Here is a 19,915-nt window from a genome sequence, read left to right on the forward strand (position 1 = left end):
TTTCCTGTGGATGTAACAATACCCGCCATTTCTACCCCACAGGGACTTTGTAAGGATCAAATAAGACAAAGTATTGAGCAGCAGAAAGGGCATTGGATTTGGAATTAGAAGTCCTGGGTTCAAATTCTGATCCTGCCACTTACTAACTGAGTAATTTTAGTGAAGTCTCTTAATCTCTTGGGTGTCCATTTTCTCAACTCTAAAATGAAATTGGATTAGATGATCTCTAAGGCCCCTTCTAGCTCTTAATCAGGGATCCTTCACATGAAAGGGCTTCGAAAAGTTAAAATTGGAATGTAAATGTAAATGTATATAATTAACAAACTGTAGCTTAGTTCACTCTGTCCTAGGAGACTACTGAGAAGACATCTGTTCCTCCTTAGATATGATGTGTCAGCCTCAGGCAGATATGTCTTAGTTAAACCTATCCTCATTTCTGAAGCCTTCCTGGACTGTCTTGAGAAATGATGGTATCTAGCAGCCGCACTCTGAGCAAGGGACTTTCCTGCTTCAAAATGCTTATATAGAATGTTGTTGTTCAATCGTTTCAGCCATGTTGACTCTTCATGACCCCATTTGGGGTACTCTTGGCAAAGATACTGGAATGGTTTGCCATTGCCAACCGCAGCTCATTTTACAGATGAGGAAAAACGGAGGCAAACAGGGTGAAATGACTTGCCTAGGGTCAGTCAGCTAGTAAGTGTCTGAGGCCAGATTTGAACTCAGATTTTCCTGACTCCAGGCCTGGCACTCTATCCACTGTACCACCTATAGAATATCAACACATTATTCTGCCACCTGTATGTCCTCAATGTCTAAACTCTAAATCATTCTGGTAAGTGCCCAACATGGGGTGGATACAAGTGCTTAGTCAAGTAATTTTCGTGATGATAAGAATAAATAGCATATAGTGCTTTAAGGTCTACAAAGCACTTTACAAATATCACCTCATTTTATCCTTACAACAACCCTGGGGAAAAGTGCTATTATTACACTCCCATCTTACAGATGAAGAAACTGAGGCAGATAAAGGTTAAGCGACTTGCCCAGGGTCACATAGCTAGTAAGTGTCTGAGAGCAAATTTGAATTCATTCTTCCTAACTGTGGGCATAGGGCCTCTATCTGCTGTACCACCTAGCTGCCTATATCAGTCCCTTTCCTGATGTCTGACTGATAATATGGTGATAGTTATAATCACTATGGTGATGATGACAGCAATCATCTGTTCTGTGGAATGTAGCTATACTACCCCTGGGCCTTTAACGAAAAGAGTTTGTATTAGCAAAAGGGAGAAATAGTCAAATGATGATGATGATGATGATGATGATGATGATGATAGCTAACATTTATACAGCATCTACTATGTGCCAGGCACTGTGCTAAGTACTTTACAATTATTATCTCATTTGATACTTGCAACAAACTTGTGAGATAGGTGACCTCCATTTTACAGATGAGGAAACTGAGGCAAATGGACATTAAGTGTCTTGCACAGGGTCACACAACTATTAAGTATTTGGGCCAAATATGAATTCAGGTCTTCCTGATTCTATTTCCAGCACTCTATGCATCACACCACCAATGATGCTACCTGATTGGGCTAAATTAAGGGTTGGCATTGGCCTGCCTACTAACTGTGGAACAGGATTTTTTTTTTTTGGCTAGGCAATGCGGTTAAGTGACTTGCTCAAGGTCACACAGCTAGTAAGTGTTATGTATCTGAGGCCGGAGTTGAACTCAGGTCCTCCTGAATCCAGGGTCGGTGCTCTATCCCCTGTGCCACCTAGCTGCCCTGAAAAGGAGATGATTCTGAGCAGTCAGGGCAAGCAGACACTAGGCAAAATTGTGAAGCCAGTGTCCTCATCTGTAAAATAAGAGAGTTGGAAAAGATGACCTCTGTGATAACATCCTGCTCTATATTTCATACTCCTCCCCCTCCCCCTCCGGAACCCCTTTCCCCACATCTGATAGGGTCTCTGAATCTTCCTTCTATCCCTTTCTCAATATCAGCTGGCTACATACTAAGCCCTAATGCTAACTGATTAGACTTAAAGTTAGATTAAAATGTGACCTTTCCCAGAGATATCTGTATTTTGAAGACTTAACATGCCACCTCTGAAAGGTTGGTAACCTCTGATCCAAACCAATACACTTTTGCAGGGGGAAAGAAATAAACAAAAAAAAAAGGGCAGGGGGGTAGAGAGAAGGGTCCGGGGAAGGGAAGAAGGGTCTTAAATGTTTGTTGAGTGGAACTGAATCTCATTCTGAGTGACCAGGGCATCAAATTGAACCCAAACTTCTCCCGAGTGCAGGGGACTTGATGCTGTCAGCTGGGCAGGGAGGTGGGGAGGGAGAGGTGTCTGGAGGGGAGGAAAGAAAGGGATGTGCATGATGGGGAAAGGCACCCAGGCACTGGACTGCAGCATACACAAAGAACAAAGAACAATACATGGAGGCAAAAAATTGACTACACAGTGTGGCCCAAGCAAATTCACACTCACTTTTATGGCTCTGGAGATAACACAGGAGCAATTGTTCTCCATGATAAATACCCTGCTGTGGTCTCCAGCCCAGCAGCTGGTTGACTGGGGATTTGAACACAGAATGAGAGAGGGCAGTAAGGGGCAGGCTTAGGCAAGAGGAAACCCCAAGGCAAACAGGGTTCAGGATGTGGCCTGGGGTAGTGGGAGCTCCATGCATGCATGCTGTGGATGGAGCACCAGCAGCTGCCGCCTCTCCAGCTGTCGCTTAGAGGTGCCTCTACTACAGCTGCTTAGGGGGAGGACAGGTGGACTGGTCATAAGTAAGTAGGGCTGAAGGGGGAAGGGAGGGGTTAAGAGAGACAGTAGGAGGATCGTGGGCTGTCTGTCCCTCCCAAGATACTGGTAGAGGGTTCTAACTCTTTACTCAGAAGTCTAGCTCCCAACATCGAGTGAGATGTAGTTTAAGTCAATACCCTGGGCCAAGTGAGATGTAATTTACAACACCCTGGGCCAAGTGAGATGTAGTTTAAGTCAACACCCTGGGCCATGGATCTATAACCTGGTTTTTCCAGGAACCTGTATGGACTTGCAAAGAATCACTAACAGCTGACGCTGAAAGGCTACCTGGGGGCCAGAGGAAACTTCTTATTCAAGAGTAAGAAGCACAGAGACAGAGGAGCACCTCAGGGGCCACAGATGGGTGTTTATTTGGTACTGTTGTCACCATTCTCTGCATCGCAAAAGAGACTCATGATGATTCAATTTCAAGAGCTCTTGGGTTTACAAAGCCAAGAAGAAGGGATGAAGAGAGATTTCCCCTTGATGGGTAGTGAATGAAGTTGATTGCCTTCAGGGTCCCTATCCCTCTTGTTGCTAGGGGAGGTCGAAACATCCTAGGACCTGCTTTACCTTTAACTTGGCTTGGATCTCCCGGGCTTTCCGACGGGCCAGCACCTGAATGTGGCTAGATACCTGAAAGAGAGAAAAGAAAACATTATGTTCTTGTCCCATGCTGCGCTGAGGCCCCTTGATTACCTTCCAAGGGTCATGCCAGGGTCTATTCTGGTGTGCCAGAAACATAAGAGACAGAGGCCAGCTACTACTGGCTTCTCTTCCCAGTTCTGGTGCTTGCTACCTGACTTTGGACAAGTCACTTTCTCTCTGGGCTTCCATTTCCTTACCTGTAAAATAATGTGATCAGAATTCATTTCAACTCTAAATGCTTTGATCCTAGGGGGTTCTCAGGTTTGAAGAGGTGTGCTTGCTCTTGCAGAGACATGGTGCATTATTATCATAAGGGATAGGGCAGTAACTGACCCCTGGCCCACAGAAAACTAGTTCACATAAGCATTTTTGACAAATATACCAATCCTTAAATTAGCACCATCACCAAAGGTCATAGGAAGATACTTTCTTTCCTTAGAGGAAGCCTGCAGGTTGTGAGGTATTGGCTCCTTGTTGTTAACCACGTTGATACTTGTTAGCATGTTAAACATGTTAGCACTCACCTGCTTCCTGGTACGAGTTTTCCCGGTCCGGAGCTTAATATAGCGAGCAATCAGCTCATTACGGCCTGTAGAGACAAAAGACAGCTCGCTAAGTCAAGGAAGACGGGGGTAAAAGACAGAAGACGAGGATCAGAAAAGCCAGAAGGGCTGGATCCTGGCAGACGTAGTTGTGGTGTTAGATCATGATGATCGGGCCTGAGAATGAAAGAATCAACAGGGTCAGTCTGCTTCCTGGGATTGAGGACCTTTCCCGGGAAAACTCACACTTGTTCAATGTATTCATTCAATCATCTCACTCAGCACCTTATTCAGTTAGTCAACATTTATATGTCCAATGAGCAAGGTGCTAAAAGGATAATGAACTAGAAAAGGACTCTTCCTTGAAGGAACTTATAGCCTAATTACAAGAATAAGACTAGAACTCTCTCCCTCTCCAGTTTGTCAGTTTTCCATCTCCTTAATTAAATAACTACAGAAATTACAACTCTTCCAGGAAGCTTTCCAGGACAAACAGGAGGTGGGGAATGCAGATTTTCTCTTGGTCTTACGCCATCATTCTTCCTTTAGCGTATAATACATGCTAATCCATAAGTCTAAAGTGAACTGGTTTAATAAAAGGTCAGTGTTTTCTGTGATCCTGTCCTCAAAGAGTTTGCCATCCAACTGGGGGTAAAAGACAAGACACATGTGTGGAAAATGAACTAGCAATACCAGGCAGGAAATGAGTGCCAACAACAAGAACACAGTGAGAGCTCAGAAGAGGAAGATCATTGTGTGTTTGGGTGGAGGAGGTGGGGTGATCAAGAAAGAGGTAGTATATGGTAGGAAAAAGAGCCCTGGCCTTGGGTCAGGAGATCTGGGTTTCAATCCTATTTCAAAGGCTTAACTGCATACTGGATATAAGACCATGGGAAAGTCACTTAACCTATAAAATAGAGATAATAATTTTCTAGCCCCATCCTAGGGCTGATGAAAAGAAAACACTTTACAAACCTTAACATCAATCTGGCCCTATGATTTCACTGGTGCAGAGAACTTCTAATGAGGACATCTCCTTTGATGAACATAGCTCAGGAATTATTTGGCAACTTACCGCTTTAGAAATTTACCCAAGAACAGTGAAAAGTTAAGGGAGTTGCTCAGGGTCACACAGCCAGGAGTTGAATCATGGCCTTCCTGATCCCTACCTGGAAGTATACATGGGGCTACACACACTGCTTCTCGACCTGAATTATCATACAGAGAAAGCTTTATGGATGATGTAGGCATAGAGTTGTATCTTGAAAGCTGGGTAGGAATTAAAGAAGACACCACTAACTCTCCAGCAACTCTTCTACCCATCTCCCAACCTCCAAATCCAAGCCACAGGAGAATCACCCAAGGCCCCAGAAGTGCCCATGTTCTTGGCACATAGGAAGACCTGCAGATGATGGAATTGGGCAAGGTAATAAGAGTAGCTAGCATTTATGTAGCACTTCAAGGTTTGCAAAGAGTTTGATCAACCCTGGAAGGTAGGTGCTATTATATTATTATTCTCATTTCATAAATAAGGAAACTGAGGCAAACAAAAGTTTAATGACTTCCCATGACATCAGACAGGTAATAAGTGTCTGAGGTCATATTGGAACTCTGGTTTTCCTGACTCCACCTCCAGTACTCTATCCACCATACCACCAAGCTATAGGTAGGATGAGAGCAGAGAAAAGTGGGCAATGACCACCTAGGCCAATGATGGGCTGTCTCCTCAAAGACTTCTTTGCCTTCTGCCAAGGTGTACAATTATAGAGTTATGTACAAAATCTTAGATGGCATGCTTACCAAATTTGCAGATGACATGAAGCTAAAAGAAACAGACAACAGGTCACACAAGATGACAAAAGAGATGTGAAATATGCATCAGAGCTGTCTATCTAGGCATATAGACAGATAGAGACATATTCTTGACCAGGGCTTTTTAAACTTTTTCTACTCCAGATGTTTGCACATACTTTGTTTTTAGAACCAAGGCTGCAGTGAAGTTGCTTGATGCAACATAGGCAAGCACTGGCAGAAACACCTCGGATTCATTATATGTTTGATTTTTAATTAATTTTTGGACATTGCACATTCAGAAATCTTTTACTGCTGCCAAATTTTTCACAACCCAATATGGGGTCATGACTCACCATTTAAGAAGCACCATTCTAGACCACATTGTTAACTAAGTATTATGCGCATATTCCTGTTTCTCCAAGTAAATTACTTATTTCTTACTAATAACAGCTAGCTTTAATCTGGTTTTAAAGTTTACAAAATGCTTTACTAATATTATCTCATTTTATTCTCACAACAACCCTGAGAGGTAGATGCTATGATAATCCCTACTTTATAGATGAGGAAACTGAGGCAGACAGAGGTTAAATGACTTGTACCAGGTCACAGAACTAGTAAGTGTCTGAGGCTGAGTTTAAACTTCTGGTTCCAAGTCCAGCACACTATCCAGAGCCATCTAGAGGCCTCTTGAGAGTGGGAACTATATCGCATATTTATTTTATATCCCCTATAGCCACTACTAGCACAGAACTAGGTAAATGGTGAATGTCCAACAAACCTGGCAGAACTGGAAAAAAATAGAAAGCTAAGACTGCAGAATCAAGATTTTTAAAAGAGCTGAAAAAACTGCAACCAAACCTAATCATCTGAGATTTAGTAGGGATAAATGTAAAGTCTAACACTTAAGTTTAAAAATAAAAATCATCTTCATATGTACAGTATGGAAGACACATGGCTAGACTACAGTTTATGAACAAAAAAGACCTGGGGACTTGAATACGAACCAATAGTCTGACACAAAAGCCAAAAAAGGTAATGTGAGCTTAGGTTGCATTAATTTATAAGCATATTGTCCATAAAAAGTTAAGAAGCACTACTATTATACTTAGTGTTGGTCAGGCCATATCTTGACTAATATTTTCACTTGTGTGGGCCTCATTTTAGAAAGCACATTGACAATCTAAAGCACAAAAGAAAAGAATGACCAAGATGGTAGGGAAAAATGGAAACCATACAATAAAAGGAATCAACCAAAGGAATCGTAGACATCCTGAGGAAAGGCAGTGGTAAGGCATCCAGCAGAAAAACTATACTCTATTTATACAGAATGTCAAGAATCCCCCTACAAAAGAGGGAAAGGGACTCCTAGTAACCAGGATTGGCACAGATGCTTTGTCAGCTATTCTAGGCATGCTGCTGGCTCTAAGATGCTGATGAGAAGTCCTCTGACCCTCCAAAGTTCACAAGGTTCTCTCTCTGGAGACAGACAGAGAGAAAGAGAAAAAGAGAGAGAGAGAGAGAGAGAAGAGAGAGAGAGAGAGAGAGAGAGAGAGAGAGAGAGAGAGAGAAAGAGACAGAGACTGAGGCTCCTCTTTCCCCATCAAGCAATTCTTTCTCTGGGACCTGGCTGGAATGGCTCTTGGCTCTACTGCCAGACAATCAAATACCTGGTTTCTAAGGTAGTTGGCTGTTCTATACAAAATCCATGGGGCATGACCAAGTCTTCTCAATCAATCCGAATATACTTCCTGTAAAATGTCCCTCCATTTCATCCAATGACTTTTAATGACTTCCAAATTGATCAAGCAATTTTTTATTAATTTATTTTGATTCATCAACAATCACCTCCATAAGTTTTTGAGTTTTAAATTTTTCTCTCCCTCCCTCCCCAAGATGGCACACAATCTGATATAGGCTATACTTATACATTCCTATTAAACATATTTTCACATTAGTCATGTTGTAAGGAAGAATTAGAACCAACAGGAGGAGCCACCAGAAAGAGGAAACAAAACAAAACAGAAGAAAAAAAAATAGTAGATAGAATCCTTTGATCTGCATTCAAACTCCATAGTTCTTTCTTTGGATGTGGATAGTATTTTCCATCATGAAACCTTTGGAGGTGTCTTAGATCCTTGTATTGCTGAGAAGGGCTAAGTCCATCAAAGTTAGTCATCGCACAGTGTGGCTGTTACTATGTACAATGTTCTCCTGGTTCTGCTCGCTTCACCCAGCATCAGTCTATACAAGTCTTTCAAGGTTTTTCAAAAGTCCGCTTCCTCATCATTTCTTATAGCACAATAGTATTCCATTATGTTCATATGCCACAACTTGTTCAACCATTCCCCAACTGATGGGTATTGTCTCAATTTCTAATTCTTTGCCACCACAAAAAGAGCTGCTATAAATATTTTTGTACATGTGGGCCCTTTTCCCATTTGTATGATCTCTTAAGGATACAGCCCTAGAAGTACTATTGCTGGGTCAAAGGTCAAGCAATTTTTTAAACTTCATCTAAAAGCCTTTCAACAGTTGATTCATTTGTGATCCCTAGGTTTTGCCCATACCAGGTTCACACCTCTTTGATTGCTTGACTCAGTGGAAGTGTGTTCATATGTGTCAATTTAAGTGGAATGGAAGGGTGATTTGACACCCCTGTCAAGCTTACAACAGAAAAATAGGATTGAGTTGGAATAAACTTTAAGAGACTATCTGATAGTCCAACTCCCCCATTTTACAGATAAGGAAGCTGAGGCCCCAAGATTTTCAATAGCCTGGTCAAAGATGATCCTTATCTGTAAAATGGGGATAATTATAGCACCTACATTTCAGGGTTGTTGCGAGGATCAAATGAGATCATACTTGTAATGAGCTTAGCACAGGGCATATGGTAGGTGAATATTTCTATATTTCTTTCTTTCCTTCATTTCTTCCTTCCTTCCTCTCTCCCTTACCTTCGTGGTCCTGGCCCTCTGTCGCAACCTCAAAGAGCTTCCATTGCCAGACTCTACCCTAGCCTTCTTTTGCCCCTGCCCTGAACCTCCTATGAGATGCTGTAATCCCAGCATTGTCAGTACTGCTTCTACACAACAGGGAAAAGAGAAAAGGCAGGAAGTAGGGGAAAGAGTAAGGGGGGAAAAGGAAAATATACAGTAGGTTCTTTGTGTCCTGGAACCTCCTTCTGGTATTCCCCTCCGGAGCCCTCAGATCCCTGACACAGAGGAGGTTTATGCAACAACCTTTCTTCACAATAATCCTGGGAGGAGACTAATAAAAGTATTATTATCCCCATCTCATTAACGAGAAAACTGAAACTCAGAATGGTTGTGGGATATGGTTATACTGGAAAATGGTTATAGCTGGCAAATGCTAGCTGCAGTATTTGAACCCCAGATCCCTCAATTCTGAGTCAAGAACTCTTTCCACTACACCAAACTGTCTCACTCCATCATATAAAAGCATGCATTCCTCCAAGCCTTCTCTATGACCCTCACAGCAAACCTGTGGAACTCCATACTGACTCCAAGATGGCACATATGACTTGGCCACACCCAAGCCACCTCTAACTCTGAAGACAGAATAAATTCATTTTAATCCATTTGTCTCCTAGAATTGGGAGAATTCTTGTCTCACAATGATCTGGTCAATTCTAGAGAAGCCATGCCAGCCCTGGACAAAGAGCCAACATTGGAAGACAGGACAGGAGCCAAATTGAACAGGGAACCAAAGTTGGCTCAGTTGTACCTGTATTCTTTTTCTTTTTGAACTTCCTCCATAACCCCAGACAGCGCCCTTCTCCCTTATAATCACTGGATCTCATGTTAAAGTCTCAAAATAACACTATGTCCTGTCCCAGCAGGTCATGGCCAGGGGGAGGCAAGAGCAGCTGTGAATTCTCCCCAAGGGAATAAAATATTGGGTTTCGGGGTCTGTGCTGAGCCAAAGAGGCCCATGGACCACACCTTCCTGTCATTTCAGCATGACAGAGGTAAATGAGTTTATCATTTTGCCTCCGTTCTGGCTGACATCTAACCCAGGCCATATGCTATTATGTTCTGAAGCTTCATTGACCTTTCACTCCTGGAGAGATTTCTAAACATCTTCTTCAGAGGCAGATGATACTAGGAGGTCCTCTCCAGCCTTAGGATTCTGTTCACAGAGAAGAAACAAAAATGATTCTCCTCTCTTGACCCTACTGTGACCACTTTCCTTTATCTGCTCCAAATAACAAAGTCTCCACTACACTACTTACGCTTGCTTTTTTATCCTTTTCTTTTTTCCCTTCTGTGTCTCATAGAAAAAGTTCCCTAAGGGTATGGATCATACCTCCTCCCCCCTCTGTATTTCTCCAGAGCGCCTAGTCTAGGACTCTGAATGAAGTCCATAGTAATGTCTGTCTGAATGGCTATACTAAGGTCCTTCAACAAATCTGGGATTAAACCAGGAAAGGAACCCAGCTGAGTAAAATCTCAAGGCTTCCTCCACGAGACCTCATTTCCTTACAGACCAGTGGTTTGTTTCTGAATTGGAGGAGAGGAAGAGAAAATCTCTCCGACTTTATAAAAAAAGAGGAAAAAAACTCAGGCACATGTGTTCCATTTTATTCCTTGTTCCTAGAAAGCCTCCTACCCATTGTTATTCCCCCAACAGTGCACCCTCTATACTTCCCCTGATATCACCCTTAATCATTCTCCCCTAGTTTCCTCTATGTCTATTCCTCCCATACCCAATCTAACCTCTCTGGGATTCAGGAACTCCCCATACATACAATTCCCTCACGTCTGCTTCCCTTTCTCAACTGCCATTTTCCCACCCCTGAGACTCCATTTCTACTCTACTGTGCCCATTCTTGATCTCCCACCTCTTTATGCCCCACCTTTATGTGCCACCTCTCAATTTTCTGCCCTTCCCAAAGACTTCATAAAAGTCTCCAAGCCTTTTAGAAAACAACATCCATGATGCTTTCTCTGTAATCCAGGTGGGGCAAATACACTTGACTGCTCCAAGTTGGGTGGCTGAGATGGAAATGGATTCAGATTTTCTAATTCCATTATCTCAGCCCTCCTCTACAACTATTCACCTTCTAGATTTGAGAATACAAAATGAACCAAGATGGAGGAGACTGGGGTGGGAGGAGACGAATCTGATATGAGTAGCTGAGGAAAGCAAGGAAAATACGCCCCTGGTCTTTTCTGTGAATCCTCCAGCAGCAAAGGACTTCATCACTCTCTTGCCTCTGGATAGTACTGTAGTCAAATACTCTCAGAAAGGTAAATGTCTTTAAGAATCATAGAATCACAGAACATCAGAAATGGAAAGAACCTCGGAGCCCACCTGGTCTATCTGACCTGTTTCTGAATAAAAATCTTCTCTACAACACATGTGACAAATGGTTATACTAGCATTTGCTTGAAGGCTTCCACTGAGAGAGAACTCACTGCCTTTGGAGGCAGCCAGTTCTAGAGAGTTCTAATTGTTAGTAAGTTTTTCCCAATATTAAGCCTAACTTTGCCTCTTTACAGTTTCCATCCATTACTCTTAGTTTGGAGGGACAGGCAGATAATACAGTAGCTAGAGTGCCAGGCCTGAAGTCAGAAAGACTCATTTTCCTGAGTTCAAATCTGGCCTCAGACATTTAATAGCTGTGACCCTGGGCAAGTCACTTCACCCTGTTTGCCTCAGTTTCCTCATCTGTCAAATCAGCTACAGAAGGAAATGACAAACCGTTCCAGTATCTTGGCCAAGAAAACCCCAAATAGGGTCACAAAGAGTTGAGTTCTGCCCTCTGGGGCCATGTAGAACAAGTCTAATAGCTCCTTTAAAGATATTTTTTGTTTTCAACTTACATTTCCCCCATGTCCTCCTTCACACTCTTCAACCTTCCAATCAGCTATCTCATATAACAAATAATTTTTTTTAAAGAGGAAGAGAAAAAAAAATTGGCAAAAACCAATCAATTAAAAATAGCACCACATATGCAATAATCCACACTCTTGAATTTTATTATATTAAATAGAGTCAGACTGACATTCTAGCCTGTTAAGATTTTTTTGAACCCTGACCCTGTCATATGATGTGACAGCAATCCCTCCTGCCCCTGTGTCACCTGCAAATTTCCTAGGTGTCTCACCAATGCTTTTTACCTAAGTCATTGCTTAACATGTTAAGTAGCATAGTGCCAAACAGAGAACTCTGGGATATGCAACTTAAGACTAGCCATTCAACAAATTTAAAAACCACCTAGCCTAATTCCTTTTGCACAAAAAGGGCATGGGAGACTTTCTTAAAGACTTGGCTAAAACCGAGGCATATTCTATTAACAACCACTCCAGTGACCTTGTTGAAAGAGGAAATGAAGTTTACCTGGCTTGACTTATTCTTTTTCTACACATTTACTAATAATTGTTTTGTTTTGATCAGTACCAAATTATTGGTGTAGGGAAATCCAGGGATAGAAATGCCCCCCATAGATGAAGAATACTAATGCATCTGTACCATATAGTTTTGTTTTGTTTTGTTTTCTCTCTTTTTTTTTAGGCAGTTGGGGTTAAGTGACTTGCCCAAGGTCACACAGCTAGTAAGTGTCAAGTGTTTGGTCTGAGGCCAGATTTGAACTCAGGTCCTTCTGAGTTTGGGGCCGGTGCTCTATCCACTGCGCTTAATAATTAGTTATTAATATATTTTCACAATGAAGCCCAGAGAACAACTAGGAAGCAACACATTTCACATCTCTTGGTAGAAAGATGAGGGGCTATGGGTGTGGAATATTGTGTATTTAAATGCTTTCTACCATGCTTTTGCCCTTTTGGTTCCTTGGAAGACAAGCAGTTATTTCCTCCTCAAAGTGTCCAGCTGCTTTCTTTTTCTCCTCATATATTTCTTTTTCTTTTTTTTTTTTGGCTAGGCAATGGGGTTAAGTGACTTGCCCAGGGTCACACAGCTAGTAAGTGTTATGTAACATATGGTTTTGAAGAGTTGCCTAGGGCCCTGAGAAATTAAATGACTTCCCTGTGGTCTCATAACTAGTATATGTCAGAGGTAAAATTCCAATACAGTTCTTCTCGACCCTTTGGTTAGCTCTCTACCATATCACAAAACCTATACAGGAAAAACTAAAAGCATAAAAATGTCTATTGTCCAGACTATGATTGGACTATGACAAGTCAGCCCATTGACTTACTACAACGACATGTAGGTATATATTTACATGTATGTGTGTGTATGTGTGTGTGTGTGTGTGTATGTGTGTATATGACTATGTATATCTTTAGCTATATATTTTAGCTATATCTACAGCTAGATATCTAGCTATCTAGGACAGATAAAGTGCATCTGAGAAATTGTTCGGCACTTTTAACGTACCACTTCTAGGCACAGAAATCTATCTTTTTTTAAAAGAATGTTCTTCTGGGACTGCTGTATAATTGTCAATCTTGGAATACCCATCGTCTCCAAGAATCAAAACTCTGATATCCATAGAAGACAATGGGGAAATATGTGGTAAACATAAGTAGGTTGTAGCATATTTTCAGTTGATGACCTCTGTACAAGAGAAATCACTAAGGAAATGTTTGATCAGAAAAGGCTGTATGCTAGTCATGTGGCAAGTGAGGAACAGCATTGGCACTGCATTGTCATTGATAAAATGTAAAAAGGCCAATGGGAAATTCTCTAGTACATTCAGTGGATTCTCTGCGAAGGATCACTGGAAGCACATAGACAAGAGCTGCACAAGATTAGTAGGCAAGGAGAGGCTGTGATGTCCACTGACAGAAAGACTGCCCATCTTAATAAGACTCATTGAGCTATATAGGTATAAGGACTGAACCTGTGATTTCACAGGAACTTCAAAGTAAGGGAACATCTTCAACCAATGTGCGACAGCACGTTTTTTGCAATTTATAGTATAGAGAGTTTCAAAGAGCACTGACAGTGCAAGCAACTTGCTAAGGGTCACACCACTATGTGTCAGAGGTGAAACTTGAACCCAGATCTTCCTGGCTCTGAGGCCAACTCTTTCTCCACTACGTCATGCTCCTTCTTCATTACACTGAAGTGTGTACATAAGATAAAACTATCTTCAGATAAATAAAGTCCACAACTTAAGCATAAACATAAGAACTTATCTTGAAGGAAGGAATGTCCACAATTTTACTTAGCAATCAATGTGTTTGAAGTTCTCCTTTTGAGTCACACAAGTCTTCCTAATACCTAACCTAAATTCAATACTGCTGAAATTTAAATCTGTTCTCTCGTACCTTTTTCTAAGCAGGTCTTCCTTACATCAAAGGCCATGGAATCCAATCAGCCACTCTCAGGCCATAAAAAGAGACTGAGAAGGGCCCCTTTAATAGATAGCAAAATGCCCTGGTCCCCAAAACGGTGTATGGTTATGTTCAACTTAAGTCAGATCATCCATTTTCACTCTGACTACACTAGAGACAGATCCCTGAGGAGGAAGTGAAGGGAAAGGAGTTAAAACTGGTGGTTGGAGATCAAGCGGGTGGGAAAAGAGCCTAGGCTGGGGAGCAGGGGTCAAAAATTCAAGGTTACTGCTGTGGCCAGCTAGTGAGTTGGGCATGACTGAGCAGCAGATGTCCTTAGCTTATCCCCAAAGAAGAGGCAGGGTGTGACAAGGGGTGGATGGGCAGTGCCAAGCCCCTGGTCCATCTGTCAGAACTCAAGTGGCCACTAGTCCCTAGGGGCTGGGAGCTTTTATCTCTGGCCCCCACCCATCTCACCACAGAACAGAACTCCAAGCACAGCTGCAGTCCCACAAAGAAGTCACCTGCTCCCTTCTGGAAGGAAATAAGGAACTGGGAGGCAAGGCCACTGGGTCCCATTTTCAGTTCGGCCCAGGGATGTCCAGGTAACTGGCTGAAAGGCAGCTTTCTGTGGGCAGCTAGGTGGTGCAGTAGATAGAATACTGGCCCTGGATTCAGGAGGACCTGAGTTCAAATCTGACCTTAGACACATAACTTACTAGCTGTGTGACCCTGGTCAAGTCACTTAACCCCATTGCCTAACAAAAAGGGGGGGGGCAATTTTCTGGCAGTGGGAGAGAAGAAAGCATATATAATTTAATTTTAAGTTAATTTGCATTACTGTTAACATTTTCTCCATCACTTTATTAAGTCTAGATAATCAAAAACAAAAATAAGCCAAGTCCTGATTTGTATAGCATTTGCAGATTTCTGAGGTATAAATGTTCATACTGAAATTTTAACAAGGAGCTCTTATGAGCTGGTAAGAGCTGGCTCTAGCACACCCCCGGCTCTGCTTCTAATTAGGGTACTGAGGACTGAGCAAGGTATTCTAGAACTTTAGTTCCCACTACATCTTTATCACTTCCTTCTTGACCACCAAGACTCAGGTGTAGTCATCACTCCATATTATTTAAACAAGTGACACACAGCTTCTTTTCATGACTCCATGCAGGCAATGAGTTCTCACTTTGCCGTGTCTCTGTATGTCCTTGTCTAGAACGAGTATCTTCAGGTCTTTCTATAGTTCTCTTGTCTCAGCCCACATGCCTCAATTCTCCCCTTCTGTGTCTCAATCCATCTCCTTTCCTGTAAGATTTTTCACCTATAAAATTTGCTGTAAAGGGTTGAGATATCTTAAAGTATCACTTTATTCTGGACTAGCAGCAAACATCTCTGTCAGTCCTCAGTTCACTCCAACCAGAAACGTCCATCAGTGAGTGACTCTCTCGCCAGCACCATTCCCCTTCTTATGAGCTCTAAATTTAATCACTGCAAATTGGTACCTCGAGGGAAGGAGGCTAGAATCAGCTTTCAGTGGTCTAATCCCTATGGTCCCCCCTAGCTTACCTTAATGGGGATCAGGTGGAGTAATAAACACCTCTAATGAAAGATTGAGGCACACTGATAAAAGTGTCAGTATCCTGGGGGAAAGAGGCTTCTTCATGTATTTAGCCCAAAGCAGTTTTGGCCTGTTAAGTCAGCACACTCATCCAGATTCTCTGCACTTCTCTAGAATAGCCATCTTCCCCTGTGGCTCCCTCCTCTGATTGGTGAGTTCCCTCCTGGAACTACCCAGACCAGCCATGCTCACACCACTCCTCTTCCTACTCCACTCCCAACTCTTCTGACTTCTTCATTATTCTTCCTTCTAACCCCCACCAGCAATCTTTTCAACTTTCTTTTATGGGTCATTTTATCCCATTTGAATGTAAGCTCCTTTGAGGGCAGGACCTTTCTTTTTGTTTGTATTTATATTCCCAATGCTTAACACAAAGTCTAACACACAGTAAATACTTAATAAATACTTGTTTATTACCCTAGGTTTCTAAAGGAGGAACTCAGTTTCTTGTAGCTAAAGACACTCAGATTAATCCAGAAGGCAGACATCCTAATTGTCAAGTTTGAGTAGTAGACAGAGCCCGAGACTTGAATTAGAAGTGTGAAACCCAACTCAGACACTTACTAGATATGTGATCCTGTCAAGTCACTTAAGCTTCTGTGGGCCTCAGTTTTCTCCTCTGTACAACGAGAGAGTTTGACTTGGTGACTTCTAAGGTCCTTTCCAGCTCTGAATCTAAGATCCTCTGACCCTTTCCTGAATCTACTAAAAAAACCAAGGTATACATAATCCCTTTAGTGTAATTTCGTCAACTCAATTAACATGCCTGGTTCTTTAACTAGGAACAACTTCATGAGCTTTACATCAGACACTTGAACCACATGCAGGAGAATTTTTACTAATCCACTCACCAAAAATTGTCAAGTCTCAGCAACATTAATAAGGTGTGAGGCTTTGTACTAATAGTTCAATGCCATTCCATGGATGATGATGATGATGATGATGATGAAATGTTCATAGTTAGATCCCAATTAGAGAAAATAATGAATCCATGAATTGGTTGCATTAGTCAAATTCTCACAGTATATTTCCACTGTGCTGGAACTAATCATCATATTTACATAAATAGAACTTTAAATAGTGTGAATTCCAATACAGTACATATGACAATCTTCCGCGGGCTACCAAGTGGGAAAAGGTATTGCACTTATTTTTTCTGACTCTAGAGGGCAGAACTATGTAGGAGTTATTGGGTGGCATATTTTAATTCAATAAAATACATTTCTAACAATTAGAGTTGTCAAAAAAAAAAACCCAGACTACCACGTGAGCTAGTCAGCTCTTTTTCATTTGGAAGTGTTCAAGCAACTAAAATTTCTACAATGCAATTAAAGAATCCTCAAGGGAAAAATTCTACCCTTAAAAACATACATTAATAAACAGAAAAGAAGTTTAATGGACTGAATCTGAATTTTTTAAAAATTAGAAATTTAACAAATAAAGCCAAAATAAACACAAGAGAGAAATTATTGAAAATTAGGGAGAAATAGATAAATTGAAAACCAAAAAGATGACAGAAATAATAAATAGCAGCTAAATGGAACAGTGTATAGAGAGGTAGACCTGTAGTCAGGAAGACCTGAGTTCAAATCCAGCCTTACACATTCCCTACCTATATAACCTTTATTGGCCTCAGTTTCCTCAACTAAAAAATACGGATAATAATAACACCTACCTCCCAGGGTTGTTGTGAAGACAAAATGAGATATTTGTAAAATGGTTTACAAATCTTAAAGTATGATATACATGCCATTTTTTTTATCATAAGCCTGTTCTTTGAAAAGACTAACAAAGTTGAGAAATCTTCATCTAACCTTGTTTAAAAGAAGAAAGGATAACACCAAAACTACAAAATAGCAAAACGAACAAAGTACAACCGCAACGAAACCATAATAAAAACTATCATCAGAACCTACTATGCATACTATATGCTAGTAAAATTTATAGCACAAAAGAAAAAGAGGATATGAAATACCCAAATTAACAGAACACCAAAAAGATATCTTAAATAATCCAGTCTTGGAAAAGGAAACAGAACTAGCTATAAAGGAACTACAAAACAAACAAAAACATGTTCCTATTCCTGATGGATTTACAGATTTCAATCAAACTTGTAATACCATTACCATACAAATTGTTTTTAAAAACTGAAAGAAAAAAACAAACCAAACAAGGAAGACACCTGGACAGTCAGAGGGGTATCTATGAAGTTCTGTCTGAAGTCAGGGGAGAGACTAATCATTTCTAAAGAGTATTCTCTCTCACCAGGAATTATTCCAGTTCCAAAGTAGGAGAGCTCTTACATTGGACTGGGAAACGTGTCAGTGGAAATGAAGTCTATGTTAATTCAGCTTCTTATAAACTTCTCCCATCATACCATGGACTAGAGGGTTTGAGATCTCTTTCTAGCTGTAGAGCTATGCTCCTACAATCCCTAAGCTTTCTTCTAACACTAATAGTTAAAGATTCCAGGACCAAGACCCAGGGTCACAAAGTCAGACCAAAACAAGATCTCTAAAGTCACAGGAGGAGGAAAGGAAAGAGTGGTTTAGAGAGAAAAGGGATTTTAGAGGTCAACTAGTCCAACCTCTTCATTTAACAGATGAAGAAACTGAGGCTTTGAGCGGTTAAGTGACATGACCAGGGAAATAGTGGTAGTAAGCAGCAGAGCCAGGATGTAATTCCAGATTCTCTAACTAAGAGTCTAGTACTTTTCCTAGTTATGGAAGCATTTGAAGAGAGATAAAAAAGACCATGGAAGCTGACTATACATGCAGACATGGCCAATGTGTTCATTTGCTTTTCTTAATTGGATATTTTTGTTGCTAGGAAAGGTTTCTATTGTTGAGCAGTGGAATGTGAAGAAGGAGGGAAGGAAGAGTCATTGGGAGGTTACACGGATGTTTGAAAATACATGTATGATCCAATTTTTTTTTAAGAAAAAGGGAATGGAAAAATAGAAGGATGAAGCTACAAAGAGAAAGAATTTCTCAAAGATTTAGAAAATGACTCACAGAGAACAGGAACCCTGTGAAAAGATGAGGATACTCCTTTTTATTCCCTCCTACATGGAACCAACACAGTATAACAGAAAGATCCCTTAAATCAGGGAGAGAATCAGGAGGGCTAGGCTTAAGTCTCAGATCTTTCCATTCCTCAGCTTTGTAACCTTAAGCCAGTCACTTCCCCTCTGTTTCCTCATCTACAAAATAAGGGCATTGGATTATATGACATCTCCATTCTCTTCCAATTCTAAATCTAAGATCTATGACTTGGTGATTTCTAAGGCTGATTGTTCTAGCTCTTTCTCTAACCTGAAACACCCTTTTCTCTTATTCTTTCATATACGAAGCCTACTCACCCTTTAAATCAAGTTTACTTGATTACATCTCCTGCATGAAGCCTGTTCCACCAGGCCTCCAGCTCACAATGATGCCCACCTTCTCTGAATTCCTGTAAGATTCACTGTTATGTACAACTTATTTGGCACTTATTATTATTACTCTACATTATTGGTTACTACAGAACTCTGGTACATCACCTACACTCTCTTGGCCCCGATTCTTCATCTGTAAAATGAGGGTGTTGGACCAGATCTCATAGTTGGATACCCTATAATCTTGGCTGACATCCTGTTATCCTGGTTGGCATCAGAACTCAAACCCAGGTTTTCTGTTTTCAAATCTAGGGTTCTTGCTATTACATCATAAAGCCCTCCTGATGAGCCCTTTCTGCCTAGAAAAATGACTGATTTTTGACTAGGCCTGACTCCAGCCCTCAGGCCAAGAATTCAGAGGAAAGGTAGTAAGGATGGAATTGAAAGTCCAATGCAAGAATAAAAGGAAAAAAAACTATTTGAAAGTCTAAGAGATAGAAAAGAGGAGAAGTAGGACGTGACAGAAAGGCAGAAGGAGAAGGCACTGGGAAAGAGTAGAAGGCAGGGCAGCTTCCAGAAGGAGATCAGCCCTTTGGCAGCGGGGCCAGCCTGCTCCCTACCTCCACCTCCCAGTACCCCATCCCATCCACACAGTAGTGAGTTCAGGACTATATATATCTTATCCAGGCTGGCCATCCTCTGTAGTCCCTGCCTTGGCACTCACTCACTACCAAGTCTTGTAAGAAGAGAAGGAGAGTGGGAGAGGAGAAGATAAGCCAGTGTCTGGAGTCCACATGGAGGACAGGTGCAGTGGGAGCTGAGACAGGTCAACAGACACCACTAAAAACTC

General features: G+C 41.3%; 1 protein-coding gene across 3 annotated transcripts in view; it reads right to left on the bottom strand.

Moving 5' to 3' along the window:
* Positions 1-19,915, bottom strand: part of TEAD4 (TEA domain transcription factor 4) — a 69,137-nt gene that overhangs the window by 22,253 nt on the left and 26,969 nt on the right. For 2 of the 3 annotated variants that reach the window (XM_078155952.1, XM_078155950.1), the window contains exons 2-4: positions 3,993-4,057; positions 3,394-3,456; positions 2,503-2,586 (exon numbers count right to left, since the gene is read on the bottom strand). In XM_078155952.1, coding sequence (XP_078012078.1) covers positions 2,503-2,544 — 42 coding nt within the window. In that variant the 5' untranslated portion in view covers positions 2,545-2,586; positions 3,394-3,456; positions 3,993-4,057. The remainder of the gene's footprint in view (positions 1-2,502; positions 2,587-3,393; positions 3,457-3,992; positions 4,058-19,915) is intronic. The other variant, XM_078155949.1, reaches the window with a different exon arrangement.

The sequence above is a fragment of the Phascolarctos cinereus genome, unplaced genomic scaffold, assembly GCF_003287225.1.
Source record: "Phascolarctos cinereus isolate Bilbo 61053 unplaced genomic scaffold, phaCin_HiC Scaffold_1;HRSCAF=81, whole genome shotgun sequence".
In the NCBI taxonomy this organism is placed as follows: domain Eukaryota; kingdom Metazoa; phylum Chordata; class Mammalia; order Diprotodontia; family Phascolarctidae; genus Phascolarctos; species Phascolarctos cinereus.